Raw genomic sequence first — 19736 nt, 5'->3', positions numbered from 1 at the left:
CAGTTTCAATTTACATTAATATTTACTTTTTTTTGCAGGAGGAAAAGAGAAATCAAAGATGCGATGTGGAAAGATGAATCTACTATAAGGTAAAATGCAAATTAAGTACCTTTTTTTACAAATTTTATATTTATTTATCAATGGCCTAATGTAATTTAAGTGCAATGCGCAAAAGAGAGAAAAAAAGGATCATCCTGAATAACTTTTGATCTAATTATCGGATTTTAATGTTCTAGAACTCAATATCAATGGTTCGAGAGGGCCAATTAGTTAGTGCAAACAAGTTCCACCCCTGTCTATTGTGTTTTTCGATTGCCTTTTCAGCGGTTATTGCTACAAAATTCTGCATGGTTTTAAAAAATCCAATTTTTAATACGATATTACGATGCGTGAATTTCGAATTTGAGTAATCACTTTTCACAATGTATATTTGCTAAATTAATTATTGATAAAAGGAAAAAAGTTTTAGAAGTATGTCTCTTTTAATAAAAAAGTATTTTTTTGAATGACTTCCAGTAATTAAAAGTATTTAATTTTCTGCAAATATACCATTTTGATGTAAAAATTTAGTGCTAGAACTCTATAGTTTATATAAAAATTATTATATTTGCTACCAATTTGACTAAATGGATCATGGTATATGACAATTAAACATTTAGTAAAATTTTAGTCATATTATTGAACATTTTTTGTTCTTATTTAGGCAACTAGTTTCATAGTTTTTGGAAACTATTTCCATGCTATAGGCTATTAAAAGCAACTATTTTGTTGTGGCAACCCTGATCACTTTCAAAACATGAAGAGGAGATTTTTTGGTGATGATAGAAGTTTATTACTAAAATTATGCTCGTAGCTTTCTTCTTATGACAAAAATTAAATTATTTTCTCATTTTCTACTTTTTGATTTTGTACCTTTTATATAAAGTCGGAATGCATAAAAAATTTATCGTCTGTTAATAAATTTAGCTTGAACTGTTAAAAAATTACATATTATTTTCATCAAAGCTCTTGTAAGGATGTAAGCAATCTCTTACCAAGTCGGAAAGTGTTTGAAATTCAGATTACTGATAAATTTCACTTCACGATCTAAATTATGCTTATATAGGTCAAAAAATAAGTGAAACAACCATCTAAGATTGTTTAGTTCCTTTAAGAACACTTTAACTACTTGGAAAGTAGTCGAAATTCAGTTTGAAGACAATTTCCTTTTTGGTGATATGATTCAAAAATTTTCATGTAGTAATTATTAAACGATAAAAACTTGCGATGTCATCTTGTGTGAGGCTAGGAATATCATCTAGGAAATGTAGGCCCTCTAGCTAATCGGACAGCAGTTGAACTTTTGATTCACTATAAATTTATTGTCGAAATAATATGACAATATATTTTTCTGGTGACAAAGCTAACGGAAAACTTGTCATAAGATTTGAATCTCTAGATCAAGTTTAAACACTCTAGTTCTTCGGAAAGTGGACGAAATTTTTCCAGCAAGCAGTTAACCTTGCGATAATATGGTTACTAATTCGGATTGTTTTGGAAAGAAATGAAACTTAAATTGTCGTAAAATTGGGGAGGGGGGCTAACATGAACACTCTTGTTAATCAGAAATTTTTCGGTGAAACAAAAACATTTGAAACAGAAAATTTGACAGGTGAAAAGTTTCCTTTAGCAACAATTTCATGATAAGCTTTGTTGATAATGGCCGTGAAATTATTGAAAATAGTATAGTAATTCATCATAGAGCTGCAGTTTAAACTTGAATGTTTGAGTATTCTATCCAGTCTTAAAGTAATCAGAAAATTTTGATTAATGGAAAATTTTCTTTGACACCATCGCGATAAGTTCTGCTGATAGCTGCCAAAAAGTAATTGAATCTTGCATTGGCATCGGGCATGGAGTTCAGTACTGTCTTGAGTGCTCTAGCTAGTCGGAAAATAATCTGAATTCTGATTGAAAGATTGTATCTCAAATATATCAAGATTCAGTTAAGTTAACAAAAAATAATATAATAAAAGGTATATTTATATTATGATAAACATATTTAATACTTATATATAAGTGATAAAAAAATATGTTACTAGAAATAATGGAGGAAAAAAAACTTTTACCAATTAGTTTTTTGTAAAGTTATTAATAATTCCTTCTCTTAATTAAAATGCTATTCATTTTAGTTTCATTTTCAACACATCTTTGACTTTAACATGTCCCGCAGTGGACTGATCGTTTAGACACGGTTCCCAGCAGATCACCGAAGTCAAGTATCACTGGCTGCGGTCAGTGTGCGGGTGGGTGACCACTTGGATCCGTCTGCGTAGGGACCGAGGGTGTGCGGTATTGGTCCTCGTTAAACTGTTCTACCGTAAAGTGCTCGACTTCGCGTGCAGGTAGTTGGGCTACCGAAGAGGGGGTGCCATCCCCTCTGCAGAGGATCAAAATTGTGGTGGCATGTCTTCGGATCATCCTCAAGGAGGTTTCCCAGACCGTCGCCAATAGCCCATTGTGCAGCTCTAGTGCGACGTAAATGAACTACAACAACAACATCACTTGATACTAAAAAAGTTAATTAAAAGATCAATAAAAATCACTGTGAAAGCTAAAAGCTCCCATCATGGAGGAAGAAGAAGAGATTGCGGAGAAGCGTCGCGAAGTGTGGTAACCTAACTGTTTCGGACAATTTTGAAGCTATTGTTGTAACTCTTTAACTAAGAGTTAGATATCAGGATCTCTAAGTTAAAACTGGTGCCTTTTTCATAGTTGATACACTTTCCATTGAACCTATTTAGAAGTACCTTCTAAATTACAAATTTGAATTAATAATGAAATTCTGTTTCTTTTCCATCAAGGTGTGTAATATTTGGTTTATCCTTATTGTTTTTTTAATCCTATTAGTTTTTCGTTATTGATCACTATTGTAAATTTGTTTTTACTTAATTAGTTTTTCCAATTCTAATTATTCTTTTGTTAATACTGATTATTATAGCAGTATGTGTAATATTTGTTTTTATCTAAGATAGTTTCATCAGATCTCATTATTCTTTATTAACACTAGAAAGACTGAAACTTAGTATATACCTATATTGCCTAAAAGCAGTCAAAATGATTAGATTGTGAAAGAATAACTAATGTGTAAAGAAATTTATTTGAATTAATTTTTAATATTTTTTATATTATTTACAGTCATGTAACAAGCTATTAGTAAACATTAAAAATAAAAAAAATTATATGTTGTACAAAAAATCTCAAAATTCTAAGAAATTGTGTCATTATATACATCATTGTTTTTCTAATTGGAATTAAAAAGCAGTCAAAATTACTTCCTTGGCAAATCTAGACGTATATAATATTTATTATTCCTTAATTAGTTTTGCCAAATCTTATTATCTTTTACATTTGTGTGTTATTTTTTTATCCTATTTAGATTTTAAGATTTGCAATGTGTTTAATATTACTTATATCATAATTGGTTTTATAAAATTTAATTATTTTTTTACTGCTAATGATTTCATGTATTTTATTTTACTCAGATTAGCAATGTGTGCGATATTTATTATATCTCATTTTATTTCAGCATATTGAATAACTACATGTATGGTGGAAAATTTCAACCCTCTGTCGACGTATTTAATTCTGTCAGTCGACTGAAAAAGAACTTGACGATATTTATATCCTACGGAGATTATGATACACCCGTTCTTTGGATTGATGAAAATTCGACAGACAGTGATCGACCCATTGAAGTAATTGCTCTCTCATCTTTTCTGCTTCGAACATGCTTTGTTGTTTAATTGTATTATTCTGTGACGATTAACGCAAGTCCAGATTAAAAATCAATCATTTCGATTCGAAAAAAGTTTTACGGGCATCAGTCGAAAATCTTATAATTAATGATCTGATAATTATGTATCAAACTATCCCCAAATTCTACACAGTTTTGGGAATGTTTTAACCCGGTCGGAATCGAGATCACGTAAAAGCCATCATGCGATTTTACCTTTGCGGTCTGTCGTATCAAATAGATATGAAACGATAGCATACATAAAACGAACCTTTCTGACACCAGCGGCCCAAGATAACACGGGTGTGATCTCAATTCAGTTCTCTTGTATTACATCTTGTATTAGACAATTTAAATAAAAAGTTGGAAACCAAAAACAAGCAAAACGAAATTTTAAAGATATGTATGTCAGAAAAAACAATACTTCATCTGGTGACACTCTGTGCGTTAACATACTGGAGCCTTTCTATTGTCAGTGGTAAGACCAAAAACTGACCGTGCCCTGAGGGCAAATAATGGATAAACTAAATAAGAAACAATCTAAAAATCAAATATTGAAACAAACGATAAAAATTCAATAATACAAAAAGAAAAGAAAAAAGAGTCAAAAGTACACTTATTACAACGTATCTTCATTTTGAATGATAAGTAAGCTAATTTGGATAATTAGTTTTTTTAATATTAAGAGTTTTTGTTCGCACTAGCCCTACGACAAAGGGCTTGGTGGTTGTTTAAGATCTGAAGACAATTAACGCTTCGAAATTTCATCAGGTAATGAAGTTGATATCAGTCCTGTTTTACTATATTAGTGTTTTAATAATTATTTAATTATCAATAATTATAATTTAGTTAATAATTAATGGCTTAATATTTAAAACTTAATTAGTAACTTAACTATTTGAATAACCGTTTTGTTACTTCAGTTTCGGCAAAAATCATCAGAATTTTGCCGAACATATTGCCATATACAAGGTGTTCCAAATTTCGACTAATAAATTTAGAGAGGCTGATAAACAACTTCAAGTGGATGAAAACTTACCATATGATATAGAATCGCGATTCCCGTTGCGAGGATGAAAATCTCAAAATACGCACTCAGCTTCTGCAGCAGCTGCTCCATGAATTGCTGCCAAGAGAGTGAACTGCAGCGCGTCGAGAATCCCCTGCACATAGTGCTTTTCCAAAGTAAAATCACTCCGATGTAACATAATCAAGGGGATTGGATCTCGTTTCATGGCCTTCACATTAACCGAATCTCAATCTGTAATACTTTTTCATACGAGGATGTTTTAGAACACAAGTTAATGCGACTCTCGCTTGTGTACAAACCGGTTAATCTCATAGCGTGATTTTTGTTGCGCCAGACGCAAATTTTATCTATAAGAGCATCTGGGAATCGCTTTTACGTCATTGAACTCCACTATGAACAGCTTTTGTTATAATTTTTCATAGAAATCTTTTCTTGTACGTAGCAACTTTGTAGTATTTTTTTTCAGTTGTTTTTCACAGCAATGTTGAAACCTACGTGTTTTTCTTGGCAATTTTTACTCTTTTAACGTAGTCTAATTTATAGTAAATTTTCAAACTCTTGATATCGTTCATCTCCTTTCCGAATTCGTTGGTCGAACTTTGGAACACCCAGTTTTGCTATTGTCATTATATTTCCTCTCATAATTTTTTTTCTCATTAGTGCAAGCGTGGCATAGACTGCAGGTACGAGACTACTGCTATATTTCGAAACAACCAATCCTACCTAGCCTATCATGAGTGGTCAATTTTCAAATTAGATGGAACTGGAAATGAAGACGAAATAGACATATCTTACTTAAAAACCCACAACTGTTCGGCCATCAGAATCCTTAAGAGATCTTTAGAATTAGGCCTCTACAAACTAAAATATACTTTGACCATATATGGTACGTTTTACTTGCATATATACTATATATTTTCCACCAAAACAGTTATACTAAATTACTATGATCATAAGAAGTACACACAAAAGTAAAATTAACTGACAGCTCTCCTGACCAAACTATTGTGACCATATCTTCCAGTGTGCAAGTAACTTCTATTGTTTGAAGTATACGCAGAAAGTATATATTAAGTATACGCAAAAAGTTCTATATTTGAGGTATACGCAAAAGTATGTAAGTAACTTCTATATTTTGCGGTATACGTTTTTTCATAGACTTTGTATTGAAGACAACCTTTAGGATAGACCATCAAAACCTCTCCCAGCGACCGGGAAAACCTCCGTACCAAATGCAGAAAGGGGCAAATAAGAAAAGAAAAATTAAATATATTAACAAAACAAATAAGTTGATTCAAATGTATTGAAAATATTTGTGAGTGGCTCTTATTAAAAGAGTTCTTTTTGACGATCTCTGAAAAAGATTGACAAACCTCATGTTACAGTCAGAGAGCGCTAAAGACGAGGATATCAATGATTTAGTTTTAGAGTTGAAAGTTAAATTAGTAAAAAACAGTTATTTTAGAAAAAAAACTAAGCATCTCAAACAAGCAAACCTCATATTTTTTTAAAAGTAAACTAATTTTCATGATATGGAATTAAATGCAAGCTTAAACAAAAAACATAATTGCTTATTTATTTAATTCATAATTTGCAAATTTGTTTTTACACATAATTATTTCAGTAGGCGACATTTTTATTGGCATTACTGCACCAAGAAAATATCCCTGAGTAAAATTAAAATTGCTTGCGAAAAATCATGCACTTTTTATTCATGCACTTTTATGCAAATCATGCACTTTCTATCGGGAGTAAACCTCTAAGTACGACGTCAATAGGAGTAAACCTCTAAGAACTACCAATCTCCATTAACGACCATTTTACTGTGGTCGCCCGATATGTTTTTCACTCTATTAAATCAGCATTCACTAATGTGTTAACTATGATTTTTTGGTACGGCACGGTTTGTCTATAATGAGAACTCCTCCAAACATTCATCTGGACCTGTGGCGGTGACCATGGTAACGAGGTATAACTATGCGGGGTCATTGTTTTGGAGTGGTTTCGACTCGAGTCGGTGAGAGTAAGGGAATCTCTTCGGTCTATTGTGTTAGTCCTAGAGTGAAGCTACCCTCCCTAAAATGCGCCATTCTTGTTTCCATAGCACCAGACGGCTACACAATTTGTGGCGGGAGGAGTTCTTAGCTTAATTTCATCATAATTTATCATATTTTTTATCATTTTTTTTTCTAATTTTATGTCAAGCCGAAGATGAAAATGTGACTCACGAAGAGGATCTGCACACCGTCAAAGAAATTGATGCATATGAAGATTACCGAACATATGTGCAGAACAGGTCGATTCTCACGAGGCGGAGTGTCTACTCCTACTTGAGAATTATTGAAACGCCCCTGCTTCCCATGCTGGTGCGTGGTGGTGCCACTCATATTCGTCGAGGATACGGTCAAACTGTTCATCTGGAGCCGACCATTTACACTGAAGATCCTGATAATCCCGATGAAAGGGTTCGTAAATGCCTTTAAGCTGATTCATATTAACAGTAAAATTGCATCTCTAAATAACATAAAAACGAAATGGTATAAACCGTTTCCATTTATCGTCGCGTGATATGATCCAGTTTTTTCCCGTGGAAATTCACATTTCTTTAGTTGTCACCAGTTGTATTATAATCATCTTTGAATAGCTGACCTAATTTTGAGTTTACGACTACCAATGTTCAGATCCATAGCCTTGAAATATTGAACTGAATCCAGAAGACAAGGGGACATCTAGATTAAATATTGGGAAAAATTCGTCTTCGCGGTGAACTTTTTGATGGGACTAACCCGCATTTACTTTGCATGGAGGAGAAAACCACCCACGGTTAGCCTAACGGCAAGGGAATACAGGGAATACTGATAATCCGTCTACCACTGAGGATATTTTACATCGAGATCTATGGTCAGTGCTAGCTGGGAGCGGAATTCGTATCAAAAAGACATCTCTGGAATTCAAACTCAGTCACCTCATTGGGTGGTGAAAGCTCTATCCCTTGAGCCGCCACAGCTCAACATAAATTATGTAAAAGCTATAAAAATATTATTTCTCTATAAAGTATTTCTGTATCCCTAATTTAAATATGTTTAGCTGCTTTTAGAAGACTCCCTATCTGTGGTCAATTATTTCTGCTTCGATGGCATGTTTCAAAAACGTTACTAAAAAGTTTTACTGTTCTTTTAACGTTTTCGATTTGAATTTACTACTCCAAAGTAAAAGATTAAAACTGAATGTGATGTTCCCAAGTTAAAAAGTAATGTTGTATTTTCATTTTAACTTGTCAAATTAGCGAATTTAATAAAATGTCAATTAGAATCTTCAACCTCTCAATTCTTCAATTATAGTTTTAATACGCCAAGTTTCTACTTGTCCCAGTAGACTGATAGTAAGACACGGTTTCCAGTAGATAAATGAAGTTAAGCATCACTGGCAGCTATCAGTGAGCGGGTGAGTAACTACTTTGATCAGCCTGTGAAGTGACAAAAGGTGTGCGGTATTGTCATCGTTAAACTGTGCTGCTATAAAATACTTGACTACACGAGCAGGTCGTTAAGCTACGAAAACGCGGCACCGTCTGTAGAGGATTAAAATTGTGATGTCAAGTCTTCAAATCATCCTCCGAGAGGTTTTTCAGACCGTCTCCAATAGCCCACTGCGAGCCGTGGTGGCTCAGGGGATAGAGCGTTCGCTTTCCAATGAGGTGAACCAGGCACGAATCCCAGCAATGGCTGGTCCATACGAATTCCTCAACCAGCACGCACTGACCACAGTGCTGGCGCAAAATGTACTCAATGGTAGACGGATCATGGGTTAGAGTCCCTTGTCTTCTGGATTGGGTTCGAAATTACAAGGCTGCGGAGTTGAACATTAGTAGTCATAAACCCAAAAATGGATCAACTGTTCAACGACGGTTATAAAAGAGCTGCGCAACTCTAGTAAGACAGTTTTACATGCTACTGTATCTTACTGACATATTTTTGCACCTACACTCGGCGGCTCGACCCTACACGCTTCGCTCCCTAATCTCCACAATTGCTTAGATATTTTTTTTTTAATTTCTTGACAATAAAGAGGTTGTTACACTCAAATTATAAAGTGTTCAATTGAAAGAAGCTAAGATGTTTTATTGTATTAATGTTGATTCTATTTGGAGAAAAAAATTCAAACACAATCATTTTGCTCAGTTACTATGACAGCTTTATCTACTATATTTTTTTAATTTAAGTTTAATTTCTAGTTACCACATAATCTCCTTAAAAGTGTTTTGCCCAAAAGATTATTTAGTAATAATGCAAAAAGTAAATTCGCGCTGTTTAATGGTTTTGCTTTCATTACAGCTGTCGATTAGGCACTATTTTACCGAAACTTTAAGGTAAATATATATATAAAGTAATATAGAGAGAAAGAGAGTAAATCTAACTTATTTACTATATAATAATTGTAAAACGGCTTGTAAGTTTAGATACCGTTTTAAATATGATTATCATTATAAAAAAGTTGCGTTAATATCTCAAGAAAATATTATCTTTTTAATTTTGGAAATTCAGATTTTACTCTTTTGTATAAAGGGAGGAAAAGTGATTCATCTTTAATTTTTCTTCTTGTCCGCAATCTTGCGATTGGATATTTGCAGCTCGTGAAGAATATCGTTAAAACCAGATGATTGTGAGTAATCACGTGGTTGTACATTGCGTGTTAACGTTACAGCTACTAGGCTTGGTTTATTATCAAGCTAAAACAATTTTCTTTACAAATTTCACTTAATACCTGCACTGAAAATCGTTTTAAATGTTAATTTTTTTTCTTTTGATTTCGAATATTTCTTTTACTAACATAGCAACACCGTTTTTCTGAAAACTGCAATATTTACATTATTCGCTTATAAGCAAATCTTCGTTAGGAAATTTTTTGTTCTGAGGTTAAACCTGGTTGGCAATTATGTTTCCATAGTTTTTCTTATATATTTTAACATTTCGCGTGTCAGTAAGGTTTCGTACAAAACCTATTAGATCATGCATAAGAGGATGTTTCATTTTTCGAGAATCTGTGTTTCCCCCCCCCCTATTTTGCTCATGCTTATGTTAATTTTCAGATGAATAAAAATGAAAGATATTTTTAATGAAAATATAATATAATATTGATAAAAAGGAGAAAATTTAGCTTCTTTTAGCTTTCAATGATGGTTCTGGGGTAAGGAAAGCTGTTCTTGACATTAAAGCGGCGGGAATTTTGTTGCCAACACAATAGAAATAGCAAATAATACGTCTTTATTGTACAACTTAATACTAACTAATATATATATATATTTTGGTAGAACTTTAATGTCACGTGGTTTTGTTTACGTTATGATCAAAAAGAGAGCCTTACAGAGTTGGGAGCTCATGAGTATGATACAAGCAATCCTTCAAGTCCTATAACAGACAGATCTACTGTTAAGGAAAAAGATAATAAAGGAGGCTGTTTTGGTAAAGGCCCAGGTAATTACTTTAGCTAACCTTCCTCCCACCAGCACGTTAATGTGCGTTTTTGTTATGTTTAATAGTACCCACTTTATGGTATACAAGTGTGTTAAATAGCTACACAGTTTTATTATGTTTAATGTTGTACAATTTTACCGTGTTGAATGGCAACCACTTAACGTTCAACTCACAGTTTTATATCCCGGGGTATAATTCTAACTTTTGTATAGGTCGAATCCCTTTACAAGATGGCAAGTCTTTTGTGTTATTTTAACTGTACTTCTCTTAATCATTTTAGTGATTTCGATGTTTTTACTTTGAGTGATATATTCATTTTTAATCTTTTAAAAATTTTTATGTCTCATTATATCGACTTTGAGAGTACGCTTGATCTTTTACAAATTTATATGTTGAATTTTTTAGACCCTTTTGGTCAATTGCATAATTTTAGCCTTTAACTTCTTGTTTTTTTTCCTTTTATCAATCATTTCATAATATCTTTTTATTATTTTTCCNAATACTAGATTACTAATAGTAAAACCTAGTATTTCTTTTATGAAATAATTTATTTCTTTTATGAAATAATTTAAATGACAAAGGTCAAGTTATCTGGAATGTCAATTTATCCGAGGGTACTGCGTTTTTTAAATGAATCAAATGCCAGTTCCACAATCAAGCTTATGATTTACAGAGGTTTCTGCACAGAAATCTGAAAGGGATTTTCCATTTAGGTGGATGTTCATATTTGCGTTTAACGCTTACGTAATGTGTTTTTTTGTAAGTTCATTGCTGAAAAGTCCCTTTCAACCCCTGCAGTACTCCCAGACGGAAAAAAACATCAATCCACCATGCGCAGTATGTTGCTGTACGGGATTTCTAGAATAGAGGGTCATTTTTGAAGTGAGGCGCTAGACTATTGTAAGATAACAAAAATTGCGAACATTAACGGGAAAATGGCCGTCCGCACGGACATCTGATTCGAGAAATTCGTTGTCTGCGGGAAATTTTTGACAAAAATTTTTTGATCTTTTAAAAGTTTTTAGGTCTTATTATATCTTTGAGAGTAAACTTGATGTTTTACAAATTTTAATGTTGAAGTTTTAGACCCTTTTGGTCAATTGTATAATTTTAGCCTTTAACTTCATGTTTTTTTTCTTTTTATCAATCGTCTCATATTATCTTTTTATTGCTTTTCCTGTATTTTAAACTTTAAATTTTTGAACCACCAGTTTTCGGTCATGAGGTTTGACCAAAAATATTTTTCATGAAGCTTGTACAAATTCCATTATATTTTGACAGCTCTCACATGGTAAATTCTGGGTCTCACATGGTAGATATTGTTAATTTTATAAAATTTCAAATATTTATGAGGGTCAGTTAGCCAATTTATAAACTTTAATTTAATTTTTTTTCTTGAATTTTTCATATATTTTATTGTAAACATCAATCTAGATGTTTAACTTCACCTGTTAGTTAATAGTTGGAATAATCACAACTATTATACATGCAAAACGTTTAATTCTTGAGGTGAATTTGTTACTTTTGTATTTTTGCCCGATTACCTCCGGGCTGTTGCCAAAATAGTACTATGTTTTTTCTTGTTTTTAAATAAATGCCACGGAGGAGCTTCGCCGGGCCTCTCGGCCAGTGCATGTGCCAAATACTCTCTGTCCACCTCCGGCTGTGCGGGAGACTGTCACGGCGACAAGTTGAAAATTTTTCCCGCATACCCATATTTGGAGGGGTCGGGGACCTAATTAACCTTACAAGATGGCAAATTCCGCGCATGTCGGGTGTATAAGTCTATCGCTAAAAAAGGGGAAGTTCTTAAAATTAAAAAGAAAGAAAAAAATACACGAAACATTTATTAACTTCACAAAATTTTCTCAAGTTAAAAATATTGTGTTGCATTTTTAATAAATTATTCTGAATAAATTATTTTCATTTTTCTCATTCCTAACTTTTTTCAACGTAATTTAAAGTATTGTAAAGTATATGTAATGAAAATATGATGAGTGAAAGTGCAAATTTAATTTTAAGTAGGTAGTTTCTTCATTTACGTCGCACTAGAGCTGCACAGAGAGACTATTGGCGACGGTTTGGGGAAGTAACCCTGAGGATGATCCGAAGATATGCCAGATTGATCTTCTGCAGAAGGGATGGCTCCCCCTCTTTAGTAGCTCGACGACCTCAACGTGAAGTCGAGCACTTTATGGTAGAACAGTTTAACGAGAACCAATACTGCACACCCTCGGTCCCAACACAGGCTGATCAAAGTGGTAACCCACCCCCCATCCGCTTACTGACCGCAGCCAGTGCTGCGTGACTTTGGTGTTTACTGCGGACCGTGTCTTTACGATCAGCCAAAATAAATTGTATACAACGTATTTACAATTGTTTTTGTAAGGGAATAAATTGATAGTGATATGAATCTATCGATTAATCGATAGATTAAAATCCATCTCATTGTTTTTAATGCATTGACATTAATATAATGCATCGACTTTATTACCTGTGACCTCCTAATTTTCGTATGATTTTGGGAATTTGAAAATTTCACTTATACGGTCAGGATATACAGTATGTTTAATAGCATTCACTTTTTATCATACAGTTTTATTGCGATTAATAGCTTCCGCTATGTATCATGCAGTTTTGTTATACAGTTTTATTATATTTATTAACAATGGATTAATGTTTAACAATTTGTCGCAGGATTATTATTAAAAATATTTTTCATTATTTTATATTAATTTAGATCAAAATAAGTGAAAAATATTATATAATAATTTATAGTTAGGAATTACAGTCAGTATGTGTCTTATTTCGCATTAAAAGTAAAATCTTCCAAACGCGGCTCAATTTAAAATAATAATTTTTTCAAATTAGCACCCGTTTGCAGTTATTTACGTCAAAAAGAAACAGTTTTTCATCCTTGAAATTTCTTTAATTTACAAAATCAATTATTCGTAAATTTTAAAATATGACTAAAAAATATTTTCAAACTACTTTTTTTTAAAAATTTCATATTTTTGTACAAATATATTTCCAATAATCTAACAAATTTCTTTAGCAACTATTAGACTGTTTTTTTTTATAACTTTAAAGCACCAAAATATATTTTCACTTGCAATTAGAGCAACAGAAAGAAATACATGAAAAAGACACCAGTGTTTAATTTGCGTCAAGGGATTAATATATCTGTTTTATTGTGTTTAATAGCACAACTTTTTGTTTTATTGTGCTCAATAGTATCCATTGTTTATCAAACAATTTTATCTGTTGCCTGTTATACAGTTCTATTTTGTTAAATAGTATCCACTGTTTGTTATTGAAATGGATCATTACTAATAATGCATTTTCATTACAGGGTTAATGAAAGTTGCATCTTCAGATTTTGAACTCGACACAGCTTCTTTCTGGTCACATGATGCAGTTTATGAACTGATTGCAGTTATAAAGAAAAATCACAAAATCACCGAAGGACATCTTTTTGTTGAAGTTGTGAAAGGAAAACCACCAAGTTTGCAAGTGATGTAAGTTTTTCTTCTCATTTTAGCTTAATAAAACGTTTTACCCTCTTCTATTTCGTTTTCAGAAAACAAAAAATACTACTGTGCCTTCTTTCAATTGTCTTCTTTCAATTCTTCTATTTGATTGCATGACAAGCCCAGAGGTGGCCTCCACGTGAACTTGTGCAGTTATGTAAAAATACAGTTCCACTAATAATAAAATCAACAGCAGAAGCAAAGTCTTCTAGTCTTGCACCATTATTGACCATAGTTTCCAACAAATTTCGTTATATTATGGTCCCTACCAACTTTGGCATCAAAATCTTCAGTTACTAGTTTAATGTCAGTTGATGAATATCTGCAGACTACATTTTCTAGGGTATCATTAAAAAACATCTTTCCCAGCTTCGGACTTCTCCGTAGGTGCATGAGCACAGATTATACAAATATTCTGCGATTTTTCACTCAATCTTAATTTACATATTCGCTCATTCATGGGTATAAAATCCTCTGTCTCTCTCGCCGACGCAACGAAACCTGAACCAAACAACTGTTTAAAGTCATGGAAGCTGTGATAAAAACTATAAATTTTCCTTTGCAAGATACAATGTCCCTGCCCTCTTTCACCACTAACAGGAATACACCTACCAAGTTCTTCAGAGTTCCATCTCTATCTAAGGAGCGAAAATCCCATATTCCAATTCTCAAGCCCTTAAACTTTTCCAAGTCGTCTACAAATATTCTGTCTGGATTTAGCTTCTTGAAATTTTTGAACTAAAAATATTTTCCTGAGTTAGGTACTTCGCCTCATGTCCAACTCCCAGGCGGGAGAAAACCGGGGGCTACTCATTGTCTGGTGCCTCACCAATGACCTCTCTGGCTTGAGCAGCTCTACCAGTAGCTAAGCTGCTACCAACAAAGCTCAATAGGTCGTGGACAAACGCAAACCCACCCAAGACGGCAAGTTAAGAAATGGACATCATTTCACCTTACTTTCTCCCAACAACATTAATCATTTACGTTTATAAAATAAACACGTATCCGATCATCGGCCAAGTTATCTTCCTCTTTCCAAAACGAAAACTTATCCAATTTTTTATGAACTTACCACACACTTCTTAAGAACACGTCTTTTTTGTGACCACATATCTACCCTTCTTGACCACTGACCACTCACCATTTAATATTTAGTACCGTCAGTAACAACAAAAGGTATGAACTTGTTTCATTTTTTAGTATTTTTATACTGCTATATTTACATTAAATATGTGTATTTTTGCTTCTAATGACAAGTCCGCTATACCGACAATTCCATTTGCTAATTTAAATTTTACTGTTCTCAGAATGTTTCGAGTTTAGATGGTTTTGTAATCAAAAACGTCATTTGATAGTTGACTTTAAAAACTATTAAATTATGACTAATGTGAAATCTGTTTTCTATTAAATGCAGGTGCGAAAAAAGAGTAGCATGCATTCCAGATGTTCACGGAGTTTACATCAATCCCAGTTCTTATATACCATTAAGAGTAGAGTGCATCGAAGATTGTGGAGACACGAAAATAAACTATGAATGGAACATATATGCTACTGACTTGAAAGCTACCGAAAAATCCCCACTGGAAAACGTGGAACAACACATGAGAGGTAAACTAAATGAAAAGCTTTAAAAAAATCTTCTACACTGTTTTAAAAAAATTGTATGCATTTTTAACTCGTTTTGCTGCAATGGAATATGCGAACCAGTGATTATTGATTTACATAAATCGTCAAATAATGCCGCATCTTTAATTTTGTGTTTTGCTAATATATATTCACTTTGATCTATAACAAAGTGCGAGAGCATAAAAATATTAATTTCACAATAAAAATACTATTTCTATACTCGGTTTAACGTAGTTTCAGGAAGTGTTTTTTATCACAAGGAATTTTTTTTTGTAATTTCGTAAATTCTGTTGTAGTTTGAGGATATATAAGGTACCTTCTTTTAATCACGAAAACAGGCATGCGCTCCAACTACTACGGAATTTCCGTGGTTTTAGAAAGTAACAAAAGTAACGATAACAAATTTTATAGTACAATACAATTCTGTTATTTTTCTAATAGATCAAGATTGTAACTAAAAATTGATAATAACTTATGTTTTATTTTTAGCAGGTATTTGCTTATATTTTCTTTCATTTATAAGCAGAGCAAGATTTCATTTTTAAAAAAAAAATCAGTGGCAAGGGTTGCTTGTGCAGTAAAATGATAAAAGCAAAACCAGAGCACATACTAGCATTTTTTACAGCGATATCGTAAAATATTTTGTGATACAGAAAAAGCGACATACACATCACTGTGCGACATATTGCAATAGATCGATTACTGAATTGGAAAATTACGTTGCTTTTCAAAAGCTTAGTACCAATTGAACACGTCAAAAAATTATTACTCAAAATCGAAATTCTGGTGTTGTAACATAGTACTGAATATTCGGAATTTGAAAAAAATCCCATGAAATCGGCCGAAAAAGCGATTAGTAAAGATAAAAAAAGAACAACGATCAGAAAATGACATGGATTTACGCTGGAATCGTTGCGAACAGAGTGCGTCAAAAACTGATTACTTAAATTTCAAAAGCACATGTCGAAATAAGATCGGATAAAAAGACTAGAATTTCGAAAACCATGTGTAAAAGTAACAAAAATAACTATCAAAAGAATAGTCAAAAAATGCGGTTGATTTACGTTGTTAATCACCGTTAATTGGGCTTATCATAAAGTGATAATTCTAATTCAAAAGACAAAAAAAAATCCAGATCATAACAGGTTACTGCTGTTACCCGTAACTAGCATTTGATAATTTTTAACGAGCAATTTGCCCCTTACTAGTCGAAGAAATCACTCCCTGTTTATATGTCACATATTTTTTTTTCTGTAAAGTTAATTGCAAGCTACGATACGCAATTTCTTTTTTGAAAAAAGCAAAAAAGTTAGTATAAAAACATGTTTTTTTTAAAAATTATAAGGGAATTACTTTTCATTTTAAGGTCCTTTTGATGCTTTATAGAGATTTGTTTTTTTGCATATTTAAGAGCTTTTCTTAAGAATTTTCTACTCATCAGCATCCTAGCCCTGCTTATAAGCTATTAATACGATAGTTAAGATTAGAAAATATCCACTTAGTTTAAGTGTATAGATCTGAATACTTTTTTTTCATTAAAATTTGCATGCAACACTAAATTGTCTCGGGTATAATAAATTAAAGTTTAGAAGAACAAAATCTCTCAATAAATTCGGTAGTGCTGAAAGCAATCATGTTAAATAAACATCTCTCTTCATTTAATTGTAGTGGACTATGACAGAGTTGGAGTGAATCAAACTTTGTTTTTGGAGCATTCCGATGTTCCAGCATTCTTGGTTCGGGCAAAGGGTACACTCATGAACGAAACAGTTTCAGAAGGAATTTCTTCCATATTGCTCGTCATAAACCATCCACCCAGCAAAGGAAAATGCAAAATAAGTGAAAAGTCCGGCTTTGCGCTGATTGATCTCTTCCATGTCAAGTTTTCGGACTGGACGGATGAAGATGGACACGAAATAGCAGACTACAGCGTATACTGTAAGTTATTGTAATATTTCAATTTATCTTTTAATATCAGCAAGCGTGCCTGTCTGTGAAGAAAATGGTAGCGGGTTCGAATCCCATTAAGAGCATCTATGTTTCTCTCTGTGTGGTGTGTGAATGTGGCCCACCCTATAAACGGGTATCTGTGGCGTGTGTAATGCTGCTCGTCTGTGTGACTTAGGTTCACAGGTGCACCTCGCATAGCGTTAAATGAACAGCACTTCAGTCATCTTCTGCAGCAAAGCGCGAGAATTCAGCACCTGTCGTTAAAAAAATATTTTGATATCAAAATCATATTTTTGAAAGAATTTTTTTTCCTATGAAAATACACTATGCTCTAAAAGTTGAATGTATACTGGCTAGTAATGGAAATTTCAACAACAGCAAGGAATATTGATAGTTCATTATTATCGCTTGGCAAATATTTCAGCTTCAATTAAGGGATCAAGAGAGCTTTTCCTAACAAAATTTTCGTTTTTTTTGTTTGTTTTTTTTAAATAAATCTGTTATAACCATGTTCAATTATGAGCAATTCCATGCCAAGCATAAGACAATACTATTAAGAAATACCAACTTCCTCCGCTTTGTAAAAAAAAGCTTCGAGTGGTAGACGAAGTTTAAGTTTTGTTTAGTTCAGTAAATTTGATTTTAAATTATTTTTTCAGTACAACATTTTAAGCGCTTGCAAGCACCTTTCTTGTGATCTCGTTTGAATCTCAAAAGATCTGCACTCGATTGAACTCTCGTTTGAACTTTATTTATGATGAGTCTTATCCTCACCTCACCAGTCAGAACGAAACTAACTCAAACTCATCTGAACAAATTAATAATCTGTCAAAACAAAATACTAAGAAGAATTACAAAAGCCAGTTGGCTCATAAGAAATGATACAATACACCATGACCTCAAAATAGAATGCTATAGAAAAACACATAGCCTAGTTAAGCATAAAATTTTATGAAAAAGACACCTCATGCTCTTGCAGCAAATTTCAATGAAATCTCCCTCCTAGAAAGTTTAACTGAAGACAAGAACATCAGACCAATAGCAACATACCATTGCAGTGATCAATCATATTCCCCTCATCAATAGCATACAAATAAACCTCATCTTCCTCATACAAGCTGTATCTTTGCTCAAGTTGAACCTCTTACTTAAGTAGAACCATAATTTATATTATTTAGTACATTGTGGTTTTTATCGCTTTAATGCATATAACTACACATTCATAATTTAATGATCTTATAGAATACTCCTTTTACCACATTTGCATTCCTGCCATTTCATCGAATCACCTCAACGATCAAGTTCATGATGAGTGGGTAAAAGGCATACAACTACACATTCATAATTCAATAATCATCTCATAAATTAATAATCATGATATAGGTGAGAAAAAATTTTTATTTTTAAAATATTACAATTCTCTACTTTCAAAGAGTGAGTTAAATTTATGATAACAGTTATTGAGCTGACAACAATATTCCCTCTGTCTTTTTTTTTTAAAAAAAAATTTTTCTTTGGGGGGGGGTGGCATCCAATCATAAGTCCCCTTATGATTTGTTGCAAATTTTCATTTGTAGTAAGTTGGTTTAATAGCTCTTCGTCAAGCTGAACTGGTGGGTCAGAACGAGGTGCGTTTCTTGAGGTCAACATTTCTATATTTAAGCTGAGCATACCAATCACGAGTGGTTTTTTCAGCTATGGCACCTTCTCAATACACAACTCAAATGTCACGAGCAACCGTCTTAGAAACTTGATTAAAAACAAAAAGGCTCATTTTTATCTACTTGACATTTCATTCAATAAAATTATCTAAAAAGTAACGTAAATTAACCCAAACTAAGAAAAACATAGACTCCAATATAAAAAAATATCCTCTCCGATTTTTATTGTTTTATTTTATAACCGTTTATAACCGTAACTCAATTCTGTGTCAATTCCGTAACTCAATATATATGTTACCGTCAAAGTATGAAACGCCGTCATTGTATGGAATGACTAGGCATTGTATAGAATGCCTGACGTTTTTAGGCAAAGTATGAAATGTGAGAAGTATTACATACTTTGCCTAGGCATTCTATACAATGCCCAGGCATTCTATACAATGCCGGATGCTATTTAGGCAAAGTATGAAATAAACGTCCTGATGAGGTTATTATGTAAATTATGTGCATGTTACTGTGAATGAGCGAAATCGGTGATTGTTGATTTTCACCGGTGAATGTTGACAATCACATAGTCGCTTTGGTGAATGTCCGAAATATTTATTACATCCGATTTCATATTAATTTATTCGTGGATATAATTACGTTTATTCGATATTTTAATACTTACTGACGATAGATTAGAAGAAA

At 32.8% G+C, this 19736-nt stretch overlaps 1 protein-coding gene across 1 annotated transcript in view; it reads left to right on the top strand.

Moving 5' to 3' along the window:
* LOC107436988 (location of vulva defective 1-like) overlaps window positions 1-19736 on the top strand; it is a 91683-nt gene that overhangs the window by 12686 nt on the left and 59261 nt on the right. The window contains exons 6-13 of the mRNA XM_071187150.1: window positions 39-89; window positions 3569-3737; window positions 5466-5691; window positions 7011-7270; window positions 10117-10279; window positions 13632-13797; window positions 15224-15417; window positions 17104-17373. Of these exons, the coding sequence (XP_071043251.1) occupies window positions 39-89; window positions 3569-3737; window positions 5466-5691; window positions 7011-7270; window positions 10117-10279; window positions 13632-13797; window positions 15224-15417; window positions 17104-17373 (1499 nt within the window). The remainder of the gene's footprint in view (window positions 1-38; window positions 90-3568; window positions 3738-5465; window positions 5692-7010; window positions 7271-10116; window positions 10280-13631; window positions 13798-15223; window positions 15418-17103; window positions 17374-19736) is intronic.

Source organism: Parasteatoda tepidariorum, chromosome 10 (genome assembly GCF_043381705.1).
Source record: "Parasteatoda tepidariorum isolate YZ-2023 chromosome 10, CAS_Ptep_4.0, whole genome shotgun sequence".
In the NCBI taxonomy this organism is placed as follows: Eukaryota; Metazoa; Arthropoda; class Arachnida; order Araneae; family Theridiidae; genus Parasteatoda; species Parasteatoda tepidariorum.
This window is presented reverse-complemented; position numbering and strand designations above follow the sequence as displayed.